This window comes from Scyliorhinus canicula, chromosome 16 (assembly GCF_902713615.1).
Source record: "Scyliorhinus canicula chromosome 16, sScyCan1.1, whole genome shotgun sequence".
In the NCBI taxonomy this organism is placed as follows: domain Eukaryota; kingdom Metazoa; phylum Chordata; class Chondrichthyes; order Carcharhiniformes; family Scyliorhinidae; genus Scyliorhinus; species Scyliorhinus canicula.
Window position 1 is genome coordinate 127,216,564 of NC_052161.1, and position 20,353 is coordinate 127,236,916.

Sequence of the window (20,353 nt, forward strand, 5' to 3'; positions counted from 1 at the left end):
AAAAAGGATAAAAGAAAAATTACTGAACAATACTGACACACAATTCACACACACCACCATCCCATAAGTACGGTTATGTGGGTATTGGGTACCATCCAGAACCTCCCCAAAATGCCTCCTCACTGCTCGACTTTGATGGGCATCACTGGACCATTGGATGGAGCTCAGCATTGGTTACTGGATGGTGTTCAGCAGTGGGATCACAAACAAGCTGATTTTTAAAACTCTTTCCCCCCCCCCCCCCCCCCCGGACCCAGGGCTCATCACCGACACGCTTACAACGATACCAGCTGCACTGACCTAGTCTTCTGGCTTGTGTGACCCAACCCTCAAATGACCCGACATTAACAAGAGCCCATTTGTGCTAGCTTGTAGGAATCTTTTGCCGTTGACTTGGACCTAAATTAATTCCCATCGGGATCTGCACACTCAGCAGACCTGGAGGATCAACATCACCTCCTGTAGGGGTGGATGTGAAACCAGTCTCTCAAGGTGAAAAGACTCGTGTATCCCAATTCTTCGTACCTCACAAACATCCTGATGCATAAATATAAAATAAAGCACAGTAAAGTAATTAGGTTTTAGACCCCACGGTGTCAGATCAAGCTTGTTAGTGTTTTCAGGAATTTTACAAGACTCCATCTTGTGCAATTAAAGCTGCAGTTTGGGATTTCTTCCACCCAAGTCTTTCAGTACCCAGCACTGTACAGTGTGGCTGCCCTGTATATAACAGAGTAAAAGCAATACGACTGCCTTCAGAACCAACCCTGCAGCATAAGCAATGTGGCGCGCTGTCATCAAAGCCACTGAGACCCGTCTGCAATAGAGATTTCACACACTGCCTCACACAGAAACATGCTCACAGTGGCAAATGTACTGTTGGTTTGGCATTTCAAGTCTACATTGTCTGTAATGCAGCGTGTCACACATAATCCATTGGATTTACCTTAATCTGCCTTTTCATGGTAATGCAGAAGAGCATAATGAAGTACATGACCAAGATTGGCCAGAAAACGGGCACATTGAAGGCATCGAAGAACGTGCAAACCATGGCTACTACTATTCCTTTTGAAGCAGAATGCCTGAAACCAAAGATAGACACAAACAAGGGTTATTTTCATATCTGGCAGTTTTGGCCCCACTTCATATCTCTGGGCATGCTGACGTCTGGTGTGGTACAGACTCATGTACACCAGCCACCTTTCAAATGACCCTTTTTTACACATAAACTGACACAGCAAGTGCCCGTAAGCTACTTGACTGCAGGAAGAATCAGCCACATATGAAATGTATAAAGCTCCGACAAGAAGATCAAGGGGTCACAGCCTCAGGATACAAGGTACACCATATAGGACTGAGATGTGGACTAATTTCCTCACTCGAGGGTGGTGAACCTGTGGAATTCGCTACCACATGAGGCTGCAGAGGCCAAGCCACTGAATGTATTTAAGAAAAAATATATATATTTTTAGACACTAAAACATCAAGGGATATGGGGGGGGGGGGGGGGGGGCAGGAGTATGGCACTGAGAGGATCAGCCATGATCACATTGAATGGTGGAGCAGCTTCGATGGGCCAAATGGCCTGCTCCTGCTTCTATTTTCGATGTTTCTACTCCCTCTCAGTGTGCAGGGCTACTGGAAAATGATCAGGCGCAGCTGTCCTATTTTTTAATATAAATTTAGAGTACCCAATTATTTTTTTTCCAATTAAGGGGCAATTTAGCGTGGCCAATCCACCTACCCTGCACATCTTTGGGTTGTGGGGGTGAAACCCACGCAAACACGGGGAGGATGTGCAAACTCCTCACGGACAGTGACCCAGGGCCGGGATCGAACCCGGATCCTCGGTGCTGTGAGGCAGCTGTGCTGACCACTGTGTCACCCTAGAAGCAGCTGTACTGACTAATTTTCTCCTCCCTAGCCAAGCAATGCTTGGGTCCATACTACGACATCAGCTGAGATGAACTTGTACAGATTATGCTGAGAAAACCTAAAAGCTGGTCAGGTTTGTAAGTTTTTAAAAAAATTTAGAATATCCAATTCATTTTTTCCAATTAAGGGGCAATTTAACGTTGCCAATCCACCTAACCTGCACATCTTTGGGTTGTGGGGGTGAAACCCACGCAGACACAGGGAGAACGTGCAAACTCCTCACAGACAGTGACCCAGGGCCGGGATTCGAACCCGGGTCCTCAGCGCCGTAGGCAACAATGCTAATCACTGTGCCACCGTGCCGCCCTGGTTTGTAAGTTAAGCATGGCTTAACTTACTCTCTGCCTCCAACAATTCAATCATTCAGACAGTTGGTCATCAGAGGAGAGAAGGTCAAGAGGGAAATTTGATAGAGGTGTTCAAAATCATGTAGTAGGTACAGGGGAACCGCATCATGAGTTTTTTTTGTAATACACCAAATGGTTTGGTTATGGATTCCACTGCCTGAAAGTGTGGTGAAGGTAGATTTAATCATGGCCTTCAGGAGGGAATTCATTAAATTGATGGGAAAATATTTGCAGGGCTATGGGGAAAAGGTGGGGGAGTGGAACTAGCTGGATTGCTCTTGGACAGAACCGGAATGAGCTTGAAGGGCCAAATGGCCTCCTCCTGTGTTGTGCTGCCAGGGTTAGTGTACAATCCTCAGCAAGCTGACTGTAAATTATCCTCCCAACTCTTGCCCCTTTCTCCCAGAACCTCAAAGTTGTGGCGCTCCTCATCTTCCTCAATCTTCCCTTCCACATTGTCAATTCAATAGTCTTTCAGAAGTTAAGCTTGATATCACCAACCACTATTTCTTGATTGTAGCATTCTTAAACATTTAAGTGTTTTAAGCACAGTGTGGTGCCAGGTCCCAAAGCAATTTCTGGATCCCTTAGCTTCTGACTTCTGAAAAAACTTTCTTTCTAAAAAGGTTTGCAGATGCTTTTTTCTGGAAACCTTAAAAGGAGGAAATTGTAGGTTGGCTGATGGGAGATTTTTTGGTCTTGTCTTCAGTTAACCCAATTAGCATTGTGCTAGTGTTCTGGTGATTTAGCCGACCTCTATAGCCTTCAAACTCCTGTTGTGCATTTCATTACTTTTGCCGTTTCTCTCCTTACCACCTCCATTTCATGTTTGAGAGACTACAATAACTCTGATGTAATTCAGCATTTTATCAACATACACGTTGGGAGGAGATGGCCATTCGAGACTTCGAGCCATTCAATAAGATCAACTCCACTTCCACCTACCCCCAACAACCTTCAACTCCCTTGTTAGTCAAGAATCTATTTACCTTTTAAAAATATTTATTGACCCTGCCTCCGCCACTCTCGAGTTCCAAGTAATCACGACCCTCGGAGAAAACAAATTCTTCTCATCTCCATCTTAAATAGCAGATCCCTTATTTTTAAACGGTGTCCCCAAGTTCTAGTCTCTTCCACAGGGGGAAAATATCCCTCCAGCATCCACCCAGTCAAATCTCATCAGGATCTTATACATTTCAACAAGATCCCCTCTTACTCTTCTGAACTCTAATGGATACAGGCCCAGCCAGTCCAACCTTTCCTTGTAAAATAATACCCCAGCCAAGCTTGAGTGAACCTTCTTTGACCTGTTTTATTTTTTGAAATTATTTTTATACAAGGCATTTTCACATATACAAAAATAATCAGAAGAAACCCAAAACAATTCAGTAAACAACCAACAACCACACCCCACCTGCTCCCCTGAGGCCCATCCCCTGACAACGTGCTTCCCCCATTTTAATCCCCACCCCCGGTCATGCACATTCAATAGTGATATCGGGCGGTGCAACTCACACTGCTTCAGTTCTTATCCTTCTTTAAAATCAGAGAGTTGGAAGCCTGCGACAATTTAGGGGGGAGTTGCCCCTCTCTCTTGCTTCATTATACACCCTCACCAGCAGGTCTGCCCCAACGTTTTATAAAACTCTACCAGGAACCCATCCGGCCCAGGAGCCTTCCCTGATGCATCATCCCAATATTATCCATCACCTCCCTCAGCCCAATTGGGGCCCCCAGTCCCTGAACCAGCCCCTCCTCCACTTTGGGAACCTCTAACCCATCCAGGAACCGCCACATCTCCCTCCTCCCCGGTTGGGTGCTCCGACACATACAGCCTCCTATAAAAGCCCTCAAAAACCGCATTCGCCCCTTCCAGGCCCATCAGCTCCTTGCCCTTATCATCCCTAACTTTACCAATCTCCCTCGCCCCCGTCTTGCTTTCTCAACTGATAGGCCATCATCCTACTAGCCTTCTCCCCGTACTCATACACTGGCCCTCCGCAGCTGCCCCACTGCCTTCCCCTTAGAAACTAAACATCTGGAGCCTTTGCCTCTCATTCAACAGCCCTGCCTCCGGTGCCTCCAAATATCTCCTGTCCACCCTCAAAATTTCTGTCCACCAGTTTTAGCTTCTCCTCCCGCTCCATTTTCTCCTTATGCGCCCAAATTGTTATGAACTCTCCCCTGACCACAGCCTTGAGTGTCTCCCACAGCCTGGCGGATATGACCTCCTCAGTGTCGTTCAACTTCACGTAGTCCTGAATGGCAGCCTAAACCCGCTCACACCCCTCATCCACCAGATCGTCTCCATGTCCAGAAAGCGGTGCACTCGCACCATCATCGCCCTTGGCGGTTCACCCACCTGAGGCCTCCTCAGCGCACTGTGCGCTCGGTCCACCTCCAGAGGCTGATCAAAGGCCCCCTAATGGGGGATTAGTTTCACCAACACCCTTACCACAGACAGCGCGGCCTCCGCACCTTCAGGCATCCCGATAATCCTTATGTTTTGCCTCCTGAAGCGATTTTCCACTTTCTCCCTCAGCTTCTTCTGGCTCTCCCACCTCCACCACAAACGAGGCTAAATATTCCTCGTGCTCCCCAACTGCCTCCTCCACTTTTTAGATCTGCTCCCCTCGCTCGATCCCCGATCTCAGCAGTTCCACCAACTTGGCTAGGTCTTCCAGGGCCTATTTCCACTTCAGTTTCTGAAACTTATTATTCAGGAACTCTAGCACTGCTCTGTTGACCACTGGGTGGGCAGGCAGCGCCCCCACCCCACCTTGACCTCCGCCATATTTTCCTCTGGCACACCACGAAGATTCTCCTGCCCCGCTGCTCTTTCTTTCTTGCACCACTCCTTGACCGTTGGTCCATCCACCAGCCATACCAGAGGACTTTTGTACCTCAAATACTTTGACCCAAAAAACATCCACCTTGAGCGGGAGCCACCAAATGTGCCTCCACTCATTTCATGGCCGCCACCGGTTAAGTCCCCTCCTTTGAACTGTTTATTTTTTTTAAAATATAAATTTAAGAGTACCCAGTAATCTTTTTCCCAATTAAAGGGCAATTTAGCATGGCCAATCCACCTACCCTGTACATCTTTGGGTGGGGGTGGGACCCACGCAGACACGGAGAGAATGTGACCCAGGGTCGGGATCAAACCCGGGTCCTTGGCACCGTGAGACAGAAGTGCTAACCACTGCACCATCATGCTTAATTTGGTCCGAATTGTCATATATTTGATGGCACAGACATCATGGAGTCGACACAGTTCTCTGCAACTAAGATCGGGATTCCAGATTGCTGTTTTGTCTGCCTGGTGCCAGGATTTGGAACATCTACTCTTGGCCGGAGTGGAGCTTGTCATGGGAGGGGGAGGATACAGTGGTCGTGGTCCAGGAAGTACCAACGATATAAATAGAATAGAGAGAGATGTAGAATCAGTTTGGGTAGAGATTAAATCTATTAAAGGCAGGAAGTCACTAGTGGGAGTGGTTTATAGGCCCCCTAACGGTAACAACAACGGTAGAACGAGGTATACAGTAAGAAATAATGGTCTCAACTCCACAACCCAAAAAGGTGTGCAGGGTAGGAATTGGCCACGTTAATTGGGTAAAAAAGAATTGAGTACTCTAAATTTTAAAAATAATTCTGACCAAATCATCCACTACATTAATCTCTGTGGTTCTGGAAAGCAGGTTTTGGTGAACATTATCGTAAACACAAAGTAGAAACAGCAAGATCATCGCAACAGATTTTACCACCGAAGTGTTCACTCTTCTCCCATTCGCCAATGATGCCAGCTTGGCTGTGCAAGTGCACAGTGGGTATTGGCCAGGTTGCTGTTGAGGAGACAACACCAGCTGCCTTTCCCGCCTCATGTTCCTCCATCAGCCAAACACTGGCATGAGCTGTACAGAAGGCAAGGACCAGCACTCTCTAGTCCTCTCCAGTGTGAAAGAAGCCTTTCATTTATACAGCATGTTATCATATCTGAGCAACATTTAAACCAGCTTCACCTATAATGAATTTTGAGTCTCGAGACTGCTGTTGTTTGGGCAAAATCAGCAACCATTTTATATTAACTTATTTTCATTGGGATTGTTAATCATTATTTGCCTTCAATAACCAGTAGTTCAAAGCTGTTCCACAATTATGCCTTCAATGCATTCAAAAATATGTTCATATAAACTGTCAATATTTTCTCAATTAAAATTCCTATGCTCACATTTAGTGTGAAACTTGTCATCCTGTAATTGCATCCTCACACCAGTTCCTGGCACAGGTCCTGAGCCTGTACTAAAAACAAACTGCTGTTCTCCAAACAATACATTTTCTATTTTTTTTCTATTTAGCTGTACAGAATAGTGAATTAAAGTGTTATAAAAATTAATGGCAGAATGTTGAATCTTAAATTGGGGCTGGATTACATCAGCAAGTCCAGGTACAATAATCTGCAGCCTTCTAGTCCAGTTTCACCTGAAGACTACAGTTTAATTTTGACTAGCAAGATCATGGGGTTTGATTGGTATTTATAATAAATATCTAGATAAAATAATGCAGCCACTATCAGGAGCCCTGCAATTTTAGCAATACCGATTTGAAAGTCGTGTGAGTCACAAGACAACTTCCTAATAAACTGGAAATTAGCCGTTTAATTAGCTGGGAGCCAGGTCTTTTTTAAAATATAATTTAGAGTACCCAATTCATCGGCGCTAAGGTCCCAGGTTCGATCCCGGCTCTGGGTCACTGTCCGTGTGGAGTTTGCACATTCTCCCCATGTTTGCGTGGGTTTCGGCCCCACAACCCAAAGATGTGCAGAGTAGGTGGATTGGCCACACTAAATTGCCCCTTAATTTGAAAAAATGAATTGGGTACTCTAAATTTAAAAGAATATATATAAACACACATACAACAGAGGGAAAGGGGGGTGGAGAGGGAAGAAATTAATGATACAAAATATAAAAGATCGGATCTTTGGCATTAGATGGACCTCTTCCAGTTAGTTTCTGTCTCAAGTTCAGGCTTTCCGTTTAGGTATTTTCTTTTCCTCTGGCTTGTAATGATCTTCGCTGCAGGCTCAGCATCTCTGGGTTTCACAGCATGGGGTAAAACAAGCACTCACTGAGACCACAGGCAACTGGCAGAGAAGGAGAAAACACAGCTCCTCTTTCTTCGAGGGTCTAAAGGCTTCTGCTGGGTTCTCTATGAAAACCCCCACCTGGCAGGAACCAGGTTTGGGTTGTGGGGGTGAAACCCACACAGACACGGGGAGATTGTGCAAACTTCACACGGACAGTGACCCAGAGCCAGGATCTAACCTTGGACTTCGGTGCCGTGAGGCAGCAGTGCTAACCACTGCGACACCGTGCTGCCATATATATATATATATATATATATTACACACGCACACACACACATAATATATAAAAAATATAGGGCGAGTTAAAAGGGGGGTTGGGAATTAGATTGTAGTTAACCAGTTGTATTGTTGCCTATTTAATACTAATTACTGTTAAATAACAAAAGGCTATTTTTGTGTTACAATTTACAAACAGGTGGCTGTACTTAAATCGGGATCAAACCAAAGACTTTGGAAATTTAAGTAACTTGAATTTCACTTGTGTTGCAACCCCGTGTCAAGTTGTGACATCTACATACAAAACAAAACCAATAACCTCTACTGTCCGTATTCTTTTGTTAGCGTGCAAGAAGAAATGAAATATCCAGGCCCGAGGAAGCGTAAAACAGAGGCCAGCATTACAGAGTTTGGATTTGGTGGTGCTGCTGTCACTGTGGAGGATGGTTGTTCTAGACTCTAAACAACTTACCAGAACTTGAACTCTGGCAGCCTTCTTATAAAGGGTCTAAACTCCTCGTTTTGTTTAGTCGGTAAAGCAGGTCCATCATCTGGGAGGGAGAGAGAAAGAATATTAACATTGACCAGCAGTTGGGATGCAGCAGCCTCATAGAAAGAAAGAAGTTGCACTCAAAGAGTGCTTCTACAACCTCAAGATGTCCCCTAACTCTTTACAGGCACTTTATACTATTGGAGCGGAGTCACCATTTACTGTGGAAAGCACAACAGCCAATTTGTACATAGCAGGATTTCACAAACTGCAATGTAGTAATAACCATAATATCTATGGTTATGATCTGTTGTTTAAAGTACCAGGAAGAAATTATTGACCAGGAAGAAATCCTTTGCTTTCCTATGAAACAGTGTCATGGGGTCTTTAATATCCACCTGATAAACCAAGACCCCTGTTTGCTCCAACATCTCACCAGTAGTGCCACATTCCCTCCGTACCGCACTGGACTGGCTGCCAAGACTTTGTGCAAGGCCTGAACCCAGGACCGTCTGAGTGAGTGTTACCAACTTAGCCACAGCTGTCAGCAGAGTAGGTAACAGATCAATGTTCCTTGCTGTTTGCGGAGACTGTGTCATGGATGTGTGATGGTTTTATAGCATGGACCCATTTAAACCACATTGGTTATTGGAGCTGTAGCTGTAGTTGAATTACAAAAAACGTTTTCTTCAAATAAAAAAAAGTAAATTACCCAATGTTTTTTTCCAATTAAGGGGCAATTTAGCCTGGCCAATTCACTTACCCTGCACATCTTTGGGTTGTGGGGGTGCAAACTCCACACGGACAGTAACTGGGACCGGGATCGAACCTGGGTCCTCAGTGCTGTGAGGCAGCAGGGCTAACCACTGCGCCACCGTGTCGTCCCTTCAAAACACTCAAGAGTCATAGTGAAATCCACAAATAGACCCGGTCTCATCTGTGATAACACCTCTGCCTGTGTGTATCAAACTGCACAACTGTGCAGGAAATATTGTGTTTTTAAATAATAAATTTAGAGTACCCAATTATTTTTTTCCAATTAAGGGGCAATTTCACGTGGCCAATCCACCTAACCTGCACTTCTTTGAGTTGTGGGGGTGAAACCCACGCAAACACGGGGAGAATGTGCAAACTCCACACGGACAGTGACCGGGTCCGGGATTCAAACCTGGGTCCTCAGCGTCGTGAGGCAGAGGCTTTTCCCCAGGGTAGAGGGGTCAATTACTGGGGGCATAGGTTTAAGGTGTGAGGGGCAAGGTTTAGAGGAGATGTACGAGGCAAGTTTTTTTTACACAGAGGGTAGTGGGTGTCTGAAACTCGCTGCCAGAGGAGGTGGTGGAAGCAGGGACGATAGTGACGTTTAAGGGGCATCTTGACAAATACATGAATAGGATGGGAATAGAGGGATACGGACCCAGGAAGTGGCAAAGATTTTAGTTTAGACAGGCAGCATGGTTGGCGCAGGCTTAGAGGGCCAAAGGGCCTGTTCCTGTGCTGTACTTTTCTTTGTTCAGTGCTAACCACTGGGCCACCGTACCGCCTGTATTTCTAATATACAGTATATTAGCTTTTGATTTTCTTCGTAAATGGGCTGTTTTGCAGTTCTTTTAGTCACAGAAAAGAAATCAGTTGCAAACAGAATTTTAACCTCACTTGTACTTTCACTCACAATATTTCTGTGTTCAAGTTCAATCATGAATTGGCAGAGTCACTACCTGACTTTATTGGAATTTAGAGTACCCAATTCATTTTTCCAATTAAGGGACAACTTAGCGTGGCCAATCCACCTACCCTGCATATCTTTGGGTTGTGGGAGCGAAACCCACACAAACACGGGGAGAATGTGCAAACTCCACACGGACAGTGACCCAGGGCCGGGAACGAACGTGGGACCTTGGTACTGTGAGGCAGCAGTGCTAACCACTGTGCTACCCTGACTTTATATGAATCTATCAAGGATACAAGTCAGCACTTGCACCAATGAGAGCTGATCAGAAACTGTCAGTTTTGTGTCTGGATTTGTGACCAGGAGGTCATATCTTACTAATCTAGTTGAATTTTTGATGCTGAATGGAGGATTGTCTATTACTATCCAATTGCATGTGCTGGCTGGAACCTACAGGTCCAGGAACAGGATCAGCTCAGCCACAGCGCTGACTAATGTTAAGGCTCAAACACAAAGCAATGACCAGAGGGTTGCTGGTACCTGTGAAAAGGTACCTCAAACAACAGCCGGCATCTTGAGGTGAAGTCGTAATCTTGTGGAATCACGTTTTTACTGTGCACTCAGGTATCAAAGGAACAGTGTCAGATGGAAACATATACAAAGTACGAGTGAATGTAAAAACAGTCAACCCGAATTAATAATTGCTTCTTTCCTACTACATGAGCTATGGGTCCATGGGGAGCTCCTGTTCACTGACAACGTAATTGCTACATACTCACAGCACCAGATCAGTCAGACAAATAAAGCTCATTGATTAAATTTGACATTTCTTTTGCAGTTATAATTATTACCAAAATGCATGCAAGAGAGAGCCATTCACTGGTGAACATCAACAGCAGCAAGGCTGCTTGATCCAAGGACAACCTGCCATCTGCCACAGGCTCAGCATCAACGTGAAGATTTTTAAAAATTCCACAGTTCCCAAATATTCCCAGCCTAGAAAGTTGTTGGATGTGCTGGAAGCTGGATCTCCTATTGACCCTTTTAAAGGTTCCCTGGGGACGGGCAGCTGGCTGGGAAAATTGCAGAACTGCTGGAGGTCACAGGGCAAATTTTAACAATGCCTTCCTCATCTTTCTGAATCGTTGTAACTACGCAACTTGGATGGCTAACAGCAACTAATCATCAGCCTCACCATTCCTCATGGAATAACGAACACACTAAATTAAAATTTCCCTTTTTTGGGAAAAGCAAACAAGGGGCACATCACATAACACATAGAGATCTCTCAACAGCGTTTTGGATCTGTCCTATGATCTCCACATTCTGTGATGCAACATAATGGGGTAAACTTTCTTTCTGAGTGCGCTCTATTAGATCGCCTCTCAGCCTTCTCTTTTCAACACACAAGACCCAGCATGTTCATCCTTTCCTGTTTTTTTCTATCTTTTAAAAAAAATAACTTTAGAGTACCTAATTCTTTTTTTTTTCCCAATTAAGGGGCAATTTAGTGTGGCCAATCCACCTACCCTGCACATCTTATTGGGTTGTGTGGGGGTGAGACCCATGCAGACACACAGTCGATTCTGGTACCATCATTGCAAATCTTTTTTGCACTCTCTCCAGTGCCTCTGGATCTTTTTTATAATACAACGATCAGAACTGTATGAAAAACTGATGTTTCCTCAGTTTTTTTCCAATCTATATTTCCTTCATTTTTGTGTTCGCATTAACATATCCACCCATCTCTGCACTCTCAAAGAAGGGTACACGCACCGTTCACCAAATACTGTCTGTCAATTCCCCAGAGGCCCACGACACTGCTGTGTCTTCAGCTCATTAAATCTATTCCTTCAAACACATGGATAGGATGGGTATAGAGGGGCACGGCACAAGGAAGTGCTGAGGGTTTTGGAAAAGGTTGGTATCATGACAGTACAGGCTTGGAGGGCCGAAGGGCCTGTCCCTGTGCTGTATTGTTCTTTGTTCCCCACATACAATGGAATCCAGACAATCCATTTAACCCTCCAATAAGAATTCCCGCAACGTTTTTTTACTTCTGTGCCTCCTCAAAAGTGAATCAAATGAATCCTCCAGGATATCCCCCCCCCCCCCCCCCCCCCCCCCCCCCGCCGACGTCAAATGACATCCTGGAGCCATTCCTTTCCCTGACGTTTTTCAATGGCTGACGCAGCTCAGGACCACCTCTCTCTCTCTATTTATCCTTAGTACTCTCAATCCCATTCTGCTGGTTCTTTTAAACAGCTTTTATGCTGTGCCAGTGCTGGCAAATCCTTTCACCTGGGCTCTGGTTTCAATGCTACAGATGCACTTAGAAATGTTCAAGTTGCTGGGCTAACAGTGCTCAGTTATACCACTGGGCTGTGAGACCCATGTATTGCGAGCCGGTAAGATTGGCACAGCCTGGACACAGTACAAAAAGTGTTTGAGACACAGCACACGCTGCTTTATCTAGGATTTTCGTATCTCCAGCTTTGTGGCAGGAATAAATCCTTCTAATCTCCAGAACGCTTGAAGTTTGTTAACTCTGTCCTCCAGTTCGCCATCCATTGTTGAAGTTATACATGCTGCTTTTTACCTGCATTGTCCAGTTCTCCCATCAGTTGAGACCGGGTCATGCCACTCCCCTCACTCAATCTTTTCTCCACAAATACAAATCTGAGTTTGACCATTATGTTTCCAAAGCTCAATTGAATAATATTTCTGATCACACTTCTCAAAATGAAAGGGATCCAACTTCACACGCCTTAAAATTCTACAAATTAATGGCATGTCAAATCCTCGCACACAAATCTGCTGAAGTCTCAGTACCTGGATCTTCCATGAGTGAAGGGTCGACCTTTGGGGACAGGAAAGCAATGAAGAGGTTCAGGTGGTAAATGCCCAAGGCGTACGTCACAATGTACCATCCCTGAACAAGAAAAACGCCAAAATTAGCATCAAAAGAGATGATGGTGGGAGGGGGTAGGGGGAAGGAGAGAATTGGTCCAGGCATGCAAGTCATTAAAAGATCAAGGACAGTACAGAAAATGATCAAAAAGGCGAATGGAATGTAGACATTAGACCCACATCTGGAGGATTGTGTTCAGTTTGACCCATCGCACCTAAGGAAAGCTAAATTGGCCTTGGGAGAGATTGCAGCACAGATTTCCCCAAATAATGCCAGAACTCCAAGGATTAAGTTACAATGGGAGATTACACAAACTAAAGTTGCCTTCCCCAGAATTTAGACGGATAAGCTTTGATTTGATCAAAACTTTTCAGATATCAGATATTATAACAGTTCCATCCCATGACTGCTGGTAGGCTAGTTGAGAACTCGGCACATGGACCAAAAAGCAGAGCCAGACTTTTTAAAGAATGCAGTTCTCACTGTAAGGGTAGTAGAGGTTTGAAATTCTCTTGCAGTCAATTATTAATTTTAAATTGAGATTGGTAGAGTTTGGTTGACCAAAGGCATTTAAGGGATATGTGGCAAAGTTAGATATATGGAGTTAGGTCACAATTCTAATTGAACGGCAGAAGAGGCACGAGGGGCTATATGACTTACTACTGTTTTTAATGTTCTTTTCACAGAAGATTCAAAACAAAAGGATTGCTGTCAATTTTTGATCCTTTCTATGATGTATCCAAGGCAGGCAGACCAGAAAGGTTCTCTGGTTCACGTCAAGGCAACTGGCCTCAAGTTGGGAAGGGATAGTTAGCCTTCCTGTCCCAGGAACAAAATTGACCATAGAACTTCTGCTACTAAATACTATCCACAAACTGCTGCTATAGGTGGATTTCAGGTGAATTTGACTATGATGCTCCATGGAGACAAAACACCCAATGTCCAGGTCTGCATTGGACTTGGGAAATCTCCTAAGAGCAAATAATGTCCACTGGTGTACCTCAGAACAGTCAATTTGTTACAGAGATCAAACAGGGAGAGGGAAGAAAAACAGAATGTTTGCTGGATACCTGACTTCATTAGGCCTAAAACCAGCCTCGACTAAATAACATTTGCCACATTTTCTTTTCAATAAGGATTTGCTGCTTCTCATGGCCCTTCTCAAAACACAAGGGTGATTGGATTGCTTGATTATTTTTTCCAGCATTGCTACTGCCAATACTGCACTCGGTTCAGATGTCAGTAGAGACAAATTGGAGCATTTTTACATCAGAGCCTGGAAACTCAGCCCATCAGTCTGGCCTGGATTTGAAGCCAATTCACAAAGGTCAGAGGGCAGTGTTGAACCACTTTGTCCCACCCACCCCTCCAACCCGTACCAGTATATCCCATCCCGAATTGAGAAACAGTGGGGGATATTTGTGACCGTGTTTGAGTGGCTGTTCGTCGCTGGAGGGGGCGGGGGATGAAAAAGGGGGAAAAAAATCTGTACAGACTGTATAGCTGATTGCTGGGAAGTATGTTTCTCGGGGTGTTTATTCGCTGTAAGCTGTTTTGATACATGTTTGTAATAAAATAAATATCCCATCCTGAAAATATCCTCAGCAAAATTGTGGGAGTTTGTTTCTCAATTTTCTGGTGAAGACCAAGGCTAGTATCTACACCGCAACAATACTTTGAGAACCATAGAATCCCTACAGTGCAGAAGACCATTCAGCCCACTGAGTCTGCACCGACCCTCTAAAAGGACACCCCACCTCGGCCGACTTCCCACCCTGTCCATGGAACCCCACCTAACCTGCACATCCCCAGACACTAAGGGGCAACGTAGAATGGCCAATCCACCTAACCTGCACATCTTTGGACTGTGAGAGGACTTCGGAGCATCCGGAGGAAACCCGCGCAGATACGGGGGGAATGTGCAAACCCCACACAGACAGTCACCCAAGGCCGGAATTGAACCTGAGGCCCTGGTGCTGTGAGGCAGCAGTGCTAATCCACTGTGCCACTTTAATGGAATTATGAATGGACTAGGTTGTGTTATTCCTGAGTGTCCACAACAACGTACTCACCTGCAGGATATAAACTCTAATCATGTAGATTGCACCAAAGACAAATGTTACAATCCATCGAATAATGCCATAAGGTGTGGACTTGTCTAAGAAGGACTGGTAGATCTAAAAAGAAAATTTTCAAAAATGTGAGCATGTATTTCTACGCTGATTTGTCCTTTAACAAATGAATGCATGACTCTGTCAGGGAACAGTATTTAGATCAGGAAGGTGTGTTAGTTGATCTCAGCCAAAGGACAGCTGCTGAGTTGCTACAAAGGATCTCAGGGATCCTGGACTGCGGAGGAGACATGGAAGGGGGGGGATGTTTGACAGAGATTCCAGCTGAAAGCTTCTCCCTCCATAATCTAATAGCCTGCTAGCACAATAGCCACGTGGGCAGCGTGACAGCTGTATACCCCACCATGGGATTATACCCCCGTGCAAATCTGTTTTCCCTTCGCCAGAAGTTTAAAAAAAATGATTTCTCAAAACCATCAACAGCAGTGAAATCAAATCTCTTACATACTAATAGTCCACATTCACATTTTTTTCGGATTTGGTAACTTGCTAAATTTATCTCTCATTCTCAAACGAATTGAAAATAGGGTTCACGCTTCTTCAATGATCAACTAGAATTACCTAATAAACTACATGAAAGAGGATTTGAGCTCATAGAGATAGCAATGCTCCACTGTGATTTGGGAGGTTAGACCATTTGCTGATTAACTGTTATGGAGGGAGGGGTGAAGAAGGATGTGACTTACCTGTCCAATCTGTGTAAAAAACCTGCTGATTGCTGATGGTTTCCCATGAATGGCATCTCCACTGCTGTCCCCTTCTGACATACTGTTTCTAAAAGAAAAATAAAATAAATTTTGAGAAGTTGAACACTACTTTTCCCGAAGAGCTTACACATGTTGTTCTGCAGTTGGCAATACGATGGCACAGTGGGTAGCACTGCTGTCTCACAGCGCCAGGGACCCGGGTTCGATTCTAACCTTGGCCGCCTGACTGTATCGAATTTGCACTTGCAGCCCACGTTTGCATGGGTTTCCTCCCACAGTCCAAAGGTGTGCAGGTTAGGTGGATTGGCCATGCTAAATTTCCCTGTAGTGTCCAAAGATTAGGCGGGGTTACGGGGATAGGGTGGGGTAGTGGGCCTGGGAAGGGTGCTCTTTTGGAGGGGCGGTGCAGACCCGATGGGCCAAATGGCCCCGTATGCACTGTAGGGATTCACGATTTTCCTCCAGCTCCCAATCCCTCTGCTTACTGTCCTCTCCCCAAACCCTACTCAATTGTGCTATCTCCTATCAGTGGTAGCAGCATCAACCATCTTGTCCCTACAATATGGAACTCCTTCCCTTGAAAGTACCTCCATAAAACTTCCAGCCTCCAGCACACTTTCAGCCTTTTCCCCTTGCACCCTACTCCTGCTCAAGCCTGACAATTTATCAAGCTTCTTGGTTTGTTTCGAAGGTGCATGATAAATGCAAGCTACTGTGGTTCCATTGTCCCAAACAGATATCCCGTATCAGCCTCGCCGAACAGGTGCCGGAATGTGGCGACTAGGGGCTTTTCACAGTAACTTCGTTTGAAGCCTACTTGTGACAATAAGCGATTTTCAATTTTCAGATAATGCTACCAATTTCACCATCCCAGCTCCTGCTCTTTCTGATTTAGGTTGGAGGGCATTATGGCCTTGGACTACCAATCCAGATTCTGCAAATTCAAATCTCACCCTGACAAGTTACAAAATCGAATACAATAAAAATCTGTGGGCAGCAGAGTAACAGAAAACGATGCTGGGGTTATGGTGTGAATCCAACTGCTTCACCAGTGCCCTTCATGGAAGAGAACCTGTATCCCTCCCCAGTCTGACCTACATGTCACCCATCCCAAACATTGACTTAGGGAAACTAGGGATGGTCAATAAATGCTGCTTTGCCACTGTTGTCCCTCCTCAAGATCAAGTAAGAATACACAATATGCTGGATTTTCATCAAAATACCAACTGTAAATTAATGATGATTCTATGCACAAAAGTGACTAACATACCTGATTCAATGGCAGGTGTTTTATAACTCAAATATTGAAATCACTTCCTTCAATAAGGGGGTTGCTATGATATGCCAAACTAGGATTTCCAAACAGTGTTGTTGAAGTAAGCAAAGACGTTGTGTGTCCTTGTTTAGACCTTTACAGCCTCTCTATACACTGATCCAGCCAGAGCTCCAGATCGGGAGCCGAACAGAAAGCACAAACTGGGAGATATTTTATGCTGGCAAGACTGTTTGATGTTAAGTTGTCTTGTGCCGGGGCTGAGGATTCAGGGAGAGATGACACGCCTTTCCTTTTGCCAAGTGCACAGTGCTGCTGAGTTAAGGAATGATCCGATTTCATCAGGGAGTCTTTCTCTGAGGAAATACAATTGAGAAGGAATTGAGCTGAAGCAACAGGGTAGAATTGGTCAAGTAAATATATCAGAGGAAAGAGGAAGAGGGGAGAGTGCTTTAAGTATCTATCATCCATTAGCACTTTAACTCTGGTCTCAAATCTGACACACAAGTTAAATTATTTTTTCAGGAAAATGGTCCACTCACAACATCCACATTCATCAATGGTCAGAGCCACTTACATTTTTATTATATGTCATTCCACTTTTGCCAGATCACATTCCATGATTATTTCCAGTCATGATAAAAGGCCAATGGCGATTGAACAAGGAAGTTCCTATGTTTTCCTGAGCAATTTCTTTTTTTAAATTTAGAGTACCCAATTCTTTTGTTCCAATTAAGGGGTAATTTAGCGCGGCCAATTCACCTATCCTGCACAGCTTTTGAACTGTGGGGGCGAAACCCACGCAGATACGGGGAGAATGTGCAAACTCCACACGGACAGTGACCCGGGGCCGGGATTGAACCCGGGTCCTCAGCACCGTGAGGCAGCAGTGCTAAGCACTGTGCCACCGTGCCGCCCTTTCCTGAGCCAATTTTACCTGGGATTGTGTCTTTCTGAGAAAGTCACTAATAGGCAGCCAGAGGCTCTGCTGCAACATAACCCCCGAGAGGGAGCAGATTTGGCCCATTAAAAGAGGATTACCATTAAATAAAACATCAATGGAATATGCTTTCCATGTAACCCCCTCAACCACCATTTAGAGAAGGGAATAGAAATCCTTCCAATTTAGTTACTCCAGCCATCAGTGAGTGCTGCTCTCTACCCGAGCAATGTGCCTCAACCTTTACCTCAACAAAGCTCCTACTCTAGTTAGTGACACTTTGGATAGTATTTTGTTTAGCCCCACCCCTCCCAACATGCTTTGCAGTGGCGGAGGCGGCTCACCATTGGCTGGTGGTGGGATCTTCCAGTCCCGCCACTGGTCAATGGACTTTGCTGTTATTCACATCCTCTGCCGCTGGGGAACCCACCCATTGTTTCCTGAACCCACTATCCTGGGGTTGGAGTGAGATTGTTAATTTGCACCAAAGCGCCGTGCCACAGTTACGAACTGGGCTGGAAAAGAATGTTAGTTTTTCCTCAGGGAACAGGATGGGGGGCTATATGAAATGCGATGTGACAGGTAGAGAAACCAATTGGAAATAACCACATTCACAACACAGAGCAAGCAAGCAAGTGACAGCCAGTGAATCAAAAAGGTGACAGCCTTAGTCCAATGGGAACACTCCAAAACTTCAAGTCGATCATGTCCCCTGACTACTCTAACTTATTCTCGGGGTGGCACAGCGGTTAGCACTGCTGCTTCACAGTGCCAGGGACCAGGGTTCAATTCCGGCCTTGGGTGACTGTGCGGAGTCTGCACGTTCTCCCAGTGTCTGCATGTGTTTCCTCCGGGTGCTCCAGTTTCCTCCCATAGTCCAAAGATGTGAAGGTTAGGTGGATTGGCCGTGATAAATTGCCCCTTAGGTGGGGTTACTGGGATAGGGTGGGGTCGTGGGCCTAGGCAGGGTGCTCCTTCAGATGGTCGGTGCAGACACGATGGGCCGAATGGCCTCCTTCTGCACTGTAGGAATTCTATGATGATAAAAAAACAAATCCCCACCTTCCGAAACATGATATTCTTCCTGGGTGTCAGCCGTGGCTCAATGGTTGCACTTGGCATGAGTCGGCTGTGGGCTAAAGACTGGTCTAACTTGACACACCCGCATAGTACGGAGGGATTACTGCGCTGTTTGGAGTTGTCATCTTTCAGTTGAGACATTAAAAATTAGACCCCATCTGTCTTCAACCAATGTTGCCAAAACATATTAACTGATTATTACGTCAAAGCGGTTTGGGGGAGCTTGCCGCGTGCTGATTAGCTGCCACATTTTCTACATTAAAACAGAGACTACACTTCAAAGGTGCCTTTTTAGGCTATGAAAGGCGCTATATAAATGCAAGTTTTCACTTTCTAAAATGCTGAGAGAAAATCAATGCAGCGTTAAAGTTGGGAACAAAATAACATAACAGATATAACATATGAGAGGGTTCCTGAGGACTCGAGAATTAGATGCAGCAACTGAAAAAAGGGAGTAGAGATACTCTGCGTGTGTGAGAGAACGAGCCATAAGGAAGGTTTGTTCCGAAGAACATGAGCAGCATCGACAGTGCAAAACACACGAGTATAAAACTGAGACAGCAGGTCAGACACGGCTGTGTCAGGAACTTAGTCGGAAATAAATCCACCATTCAGATGGGTAGCGAGGGGAAGGAGCCAGCTAGAGGGTTTGGGATGGGGAAAGAAAGTAAGGAGATATTATCCCCACTCCCCCCGCTGAACTTTTCCATTTTCCTGAGCAACGAGATGCTTACGGAAAAGGTAACACAAAGGAGAAAGGTCAAAAAGATTGGAACAATGTTACTTCCTGACATTTGCTTTAAAAGCAATTATTTAACAACAGAAATTCCCAACCATAAAAAGGAAGAGCTGGACATGTAATCAGTCAATGTGAGAAGGATTAAATGGTGCACAGAAGTTACGAAAAAAACAGATCAAAACACAAGCATTTCCAATTCTGATAGAACACTATTTTGGCTAAGCTTGCAGAAATCCAACGACAGTGTCAATGAACTCACGGCGACGTGGCAAATGGAGCACTTGTACTGAAACCCTGTCAGCCATAAAACACACCTTACCGGAGTGTAGCAGTAACTGTGATAAGCTGCTTCACATGGGATCATTTGCAAAGTCTGGTATCACCCATGCGGTTCTAAAAAGCACAGCCCATTCAGTGTGTAGCATTGGTTCTGCGCTTCAAGGCCACAGCTTTCTAATTTCTGAATCATTCAATCCGAATGATAGTGGGGCTAAAAGAATTAAATTATGAGGACAAGCTGCATTGTCTCAGTTTGTATCCCTGAGTATAGGAGTTTAAGGAATGATATAATTGAGGTGGTTATGATAATTAAAGGATTTAATGGAGTTGTGAGAAACGATTCATCAGATGGGAGAGTCCAGAACAAGGAGGCAGAACCTTAAAATGAGGGCTCAGCTATTCTGGAGTGTTGTCAGGAATTGTGCCTTACACTAAGGGTAATGAAAATCTGAAACACTTCGCACACCGAGGCTGGGAGAACAAAGAACAAAA

The 20,353-nt window shown here is 44.9% G+C and overlaps 1 protein-coding gene across 5 annotated transcripts in view; it reads right to left on the reverse strand.

Annotated features, from left to right (window-relative positions):
* The window catches only part of rer1 (retention in endoplasmic reticulum sorting receptor 1), a 38,052-nt gene that overhangs the window by 444 nt on the left and 17,255 nt on the right, over window positions 1–20,353 (reverse strand). For 3 of the 5 annotated variants that reach the window (XM_038773805.1, XM_038773808.1, XM_038773809.1), the window contains exons 2-6: window positions 15,530–15,617; window positions 14,784–14,888; window positions 12,633–12,732; window positions 8,117–8,195; window positions 947–1,082 (exon numbers count right to left, since the gene is read on the reverse strand). In XM_038773805.1, coding sequence (XP_038629733.1) covers window positions 947–1,082; window positions 8,117–8,195; window positions 12,633–12,732; window positions 14,784–14,888; window positions 15,530–15,617 — 508 coding nt within the window. Of the gene's footprint in view, window positions 1–946; window positions 1,083–8,116; window positions 8,196–12,632; window positions 12,733–14,783; window positions 14,889–15,529; window positions 15,618–16,820; window positions 17,180–20,353 lie in introns of all 5 variants that reach the window. The other 2 variants (XM_038773806.1, XM_038773807.1) reach the window with 1 other exon arrangement.